The sequence below is a fragment of the Tupaia chinensis genome, unplaced genomic scaffold (assembly GCF_000334495.1).
Source record: "Tupaia chinensis unplaced genomic scaffold, TupChi_1.0 Scaffold143645_1, whole genome shotgun sequence".
Classification (NCBI taxonomy): Eukaryota; Metazoa; Chordata; class Mammalia; order Scandentia; family Tupaiidae; genus Tupaia; species Tupaia belangeri.
Window position 1 is genome coordinate 71,947 of NW_006203493.1, and position 4,888 is coordinate 76,834.

At 43.8% G+C, this 4,888-nt stretch overlaps 1 protein-coding gene across 1 annotated transcript; it reads right to left on the reverse strand.

The window, feature by feature from the left end:
- Positions 1 to 893: 893 nt before the first annotated feature.
- Positions 894 to 3,295, reverse strand: LOC102486572 (HLA class II histocompatibility antigen, DP beta 1 chain; the record flags this gene model as incomplete). The annotated part of the gene is made up of 4 exons (XM_027766718.1): positions 894 to 1,129; positions 1,382 to 1,405; positions 2,321 to 2,431; positions 2,959 to 3,295. Coding segments are annotated over 3 exons (468 nt in total), but the record flags the coding sequence as incomplete, so codon positions are not given.
- Between the last annotated feature and the right edge of the window lie 1,593 nt (positions 3,296 to 4,888).

A 4,888-nucleotide genomic window follows, 5' to 3' on the forward strand; every position in this document is an offset into this window, starting at 1 on the left:
GGACCTTGCAATATGTGCCCTGCAAGTTCCTCAAGCCTTCACGTCAGGGACTTGGACCATGGAGTTGACCCTGTGGGATCCAGTGTCTTAACAACCATCTGCTGGTCCTCTTCCTGTTTTATTTTATTTTAAAAATATTTTTGCTATAGGGTGCATGTGCTCAGTGCAGAGAGAGAGAGAGAGAGAGAGAGAGACTCCCCTGGAGAAATTTTCACACTGTAGTTCCTTCTCCTTCATCTCCTCTCAGGATTTAGGGTACTCAAGCACATGTATCTGACTTGAACTGTGGAGTGGGCCATGTGGCATCCAGCCATCTTAACCATTACACCACCTGTTGAGCCACTTTGGTCTTTTTATAATGGGATACATTTCCCACTGTATGAATTATTAAGAACAGAGTTTAAGTTGGCTGATGAATACAGTGACAGAGGATAAGTCTATATCTCCTACTTGATGAATTCAAGAGGCTAAGCTGACTTTGGTTAAGGAATACTGTATTTATGATGGTATTTAAAGAAAATCTTTAAAGTTTATTAGAGTATATTTATAATATTAATTCTTCACTTACTCATTTAATTTCTTAGTGCTAATGGTAAAACTATGCTCTTAAGTTATATGTCGAATAGTGCTTTGTGAATAACTAAGAATAATGGCCCCAAGCCTAAGTGGATGAAGACACCAAAAATGACTATGGGGCAGCCTAAGGAAGTACAGTAAATTCAGAAGAGCCACATCCAATCTTCCACCTTATGCCATAGCTGGGATGTCCCCATTTTATGTTTTTCTTCTTGCCTCTGTGTAAATAATATATTTATTAACTTATTGTTTATCACAACCCTCAACAGAAGCAATAGCAGTGATTACTTGGTACATTCTCAAAAGAAAACAAACAATAAGGTTGGATTTTTATTGTTTATGGAGCAAGGAAAAGGGAACATGGTTGGGGCCTCATTGGAGAAACAATACATTGAATCAAAACACAGGCTTATAGAATCTGGTTTCAGAGCAATTACATGGCAGCAACGTCTTCTTGGGAAGCTGAGTCCAACCTGAACCAGCCCCTGGGACTGAGGAAACATGGAAAATATTTGTTCCAAGGCACACGCAGGCTTTCCAGTTAGATCAGAAACTGTGAAGGTAAAAGGAAAGTTATTGTAGGTACTGAAATGATGGTGAGAGACTATGTCTTAGCTTGATAAAAAAAACTTTCTTCATCAAAAGAATGAAAGGCCATCCCTTCTCCCACTCACACAAGGGCTGAGGTTGGAGAGAAGTGCAGGCCTGAGACTCTTCGCAATTGGTGCTAGAGTCATAATAAAAAGAAAACACTTACATCCTTCTGCTACCCATCCTCTCAAGAAAAACAATGCAAGAATGGTACCTGTTTATCGAGATCCTCGTTGAGCTGAAATGAAAGGAGGATAGGGAATTTATTCAGCCACAAAAACCAACTTTTTATTTAAGACAATTTTTTATTTCCTTTTAAGGTTTTTGTCATAGGGTGTGTGCACTTGCTAGAGAGAGAGACGTGAGAGGGAAAATGAGAAATCACCCCCCCCCGACCCCAAGAGGATGGCCACACTGAAGTCCCGTCTCTCCCATTCTCCTCTTGGGATTTTGGACATGCATGTTCACAAGCTGTCATAATTTTCAAGCCATCAGGTCTGGGACTCAAACCACATTTGTCCATGTGGGAGTTCAAAGCCTTAACCACCATGCCATGCCACCTGCTGGCCCAATAGAGAACCTTTCCCATCCCATCTTCTATTCTCCATCACCAAATGGAGCCCCCACATGCATCTGAGCACCTGGAGAGCTCATGCATCCGGCCGTGTTAAGGTCCCAGGATCCCCAGGCTGTGTTAAGGTCCCAGAATCTCCCTACAGGCCATCTTTGCTCCCCCGCAATCTGAGGTCAGTAGCCTCCAGAGTTCTTTCACATTGCTTTTCTTTTCTCTCTCTTTTTTTTTAAATTAAAAAGTAAAAATTGCCAGAGGCCATGTGAGCTTGCAAGACAGACAGAAAAGGAGAGAGAAAAAGGGAGAGAGCACTTCTCAATGGGACACAGTCACATTGCAATCCCTTCTCCATTTCTCCATCCTGTTGGTGTGGGCATGCATGCACATGCACCTGAGTGTTTTTCAAGCCACTAGGGCTAGGATTCAAACTGTGGTTTGTCATGTGGGAATCTGTCTCCCTTAACCAGCAGGCCACAGAGCTGGCCCTCTTTGGCATTGCTTTTCTGTTTCAGTAGCTGATCATGGAAGACGGGTGAGTCAGTCGGGGAAAGGCGGATCTGGGCACCTTGCAGGCTTTCTTACCTTTCCTGCTCCTCACGTGCATGAAGATGCCCACCCCAAACATGATGAGCCCCAGCATGAAGCCCCCGACTCCAGTCAGTGTCTTGCTCCGAGCAGAATCAAACTGTGCCTCTGGGAAGAACAGACCCCAGTCAGCCTCACCCCACCAGTGGTACCCCTGAGGTCCTGACTGAGATCCTGGACTCAATATAGATTACTGGCATGAGGAGAGGGAGGGGTCGCACCTTCACCGTGGATAAAAGGATGTTTAGAAAGACCCAATTCTGGAGATTAGGGTCTCCTTGGCAAGGGGACAAACACTGATTCTGGCAGCTGTCTCTTGGAATAACTCTAAACAGACGAAAAGTCTAAAAATACAGAGGACTTCCCATGTGTGAGGGAATTCAGGAGGGTGTCTGACTGCCCGGGTTCTCTGACAAGAGAAGGGAAATACAAACCTCAGGACCTCCCAGGCTAGGGACAGGCGAGTGTCCATCAACCCCAGCTCAGGTGACACTCAGGGTTTTGTACAAGAAAGAGATGGGGGTCGATGTGTCCCAGCATACAGACATATAGAAAAGATGAGTGGACCTCAGAGCCAGAGAGTCCCCTGTTCTTCAGAAAGCGGGGTCTAGCTGGGCCGTCAGGGGGTAACTCACTCCACTCCACGGTGACAGGCCTGTCCAGGCTGGGGTGCTCCACGTGGCAGGTGTAGACGTCTCCCTGCTGGGGGATCATTTCCAGCATCACCAGGATCTGGTAGGTCCAGTCTCCATTACGGATCAGGTTGGTGGACACGACCCCATCTGTTTCTTCCTTTCCATTCAGGAACCACCGGACTTGAATGTCACCCGGGTAGAAATCTGTCACGTGGCAGATGAGTGTGTTGTGGTGCTGCAGGGGCCCCTTCTTGGAGGGGGAGACGTTCACTTTTGGCTGAACTAGGAGCAGGGGGTAGGGGGAAAAATGGCATTTGAGATGATTATTTCTTAGATTTATTCATTATAGAATTGATTTCTATATGTTTAAAATACAAATGAGGGGCCGGCAGGTGGCATGATGGTTAAGGTACTGGGCTCCCACATGGCTGACTGCAGTTTGAGTCCTGGACCTGACAGCTTGCTTTCTCATTTTCCTTCCCTTTCTGTTTCTGTTTCTCTCTGGTCAAATTAAAAAAAATAATAATAAAATGTAAATAAATGATTCTTAAAAAACATACAAGTGATGTAATTAGGCTAGTGCACAGGCTGGAAAAAATAGAACTAGACCTTCAAATAGAATATGCATGATCTTGAATTATTGAGAAGAATAGAAGAGACAAAGGCAGCAGCACTTCATAAAACAGGAGAAATTTTAACTGTAAGTAATTTCACAAAACCCATTTAAAAACCTTTGGACAAAAATTATTTAATCAGCTGTGAAACTAAGGATTAAAATATACTGAAATAATTTCTTGAAATTAAGATATAAAGACAGCAGCATTCTCTTGGTCTATGAATATATTAACTTCATCTCATACAAAATATAAATGAAATGAAGCAAGTTTGACATGACTTATACTTCAAATTATCTGTATTTTTTATTTTTGGTCTTCCCTAAAACAAAAACAAAAAGCCTCCCAAATCATCCTAGTTACTGTAATACCCCAAACCCAATATATTGAGCCCCCATAGGCTTGATTAGTAGAAATACCACTCATTTTGGGGGGCTGGACTTGTAGTCTGGTGGCTAAGGGAGCCAGATCCCCTGGCTGACTGTGGTTTGAATCCCAGCCTAGTCACTTGAGACACACACTGGGCACATGTGCATCCATGCCTAACGTCCCAACAGGGTGGAGAAAGAAGAAGGGATTGTGGTGTGGCCATAGCTCATTGGGAGGTGCTTCCTCCCTCTCTGTTTGGAGAGTGCATATGCTCCCTGGCATTGAAAGAGAGAAAGAAAAGAAATCTTGTCTTTTCCCAAGTTCCTCCTGTGCAAACAACTTTCAGATCCTTAGAGAGATCTTACAAATAGTCAGATGTTACCTGGACCTCTGCATTTCTCTATGTGTCGTGCCCTCCTGCTACTCACAGGTCAATTTCTCTGCTACTGCCCGGGACTTCTTCTTTCACATACCAGTGCCCTTCTCTTCAGAGGGCAGAAAGACCCAACTGCCCCCGAGAGAATAGCACATTCTGAGGGATCTCAGAGTGTCTAGGTCCTTAGTACTTTAGTTCTTTCTTTTCTTATTCCTAGGAAACACAAGTACCCTGATGTAAGAGTGGGTGAGGTAAAAGTATCGCTTGTACTATATTCACATGCTTCACTGGCTATAACATCTTAAATTTAATTAATTAATTTTATTACCAAAAGACATGTGCATTCTTCGGAGACACACACACACAGATAGAGCATCATTTCAAAACGGGTATGGTCACACTTCAATCTTTTTTCCCCCATTTTTCCATCCCATCAGGAATCTGGACACACACCTGTACATACCTAGCATATCTTTCAGGATTAGAACCGTGATCAACCATGTGAGATCCAGCCATCAAATGCAGACTGTGCTACAGGGCCTGCCCTCCCTATGATATTTCTGACTAGTGT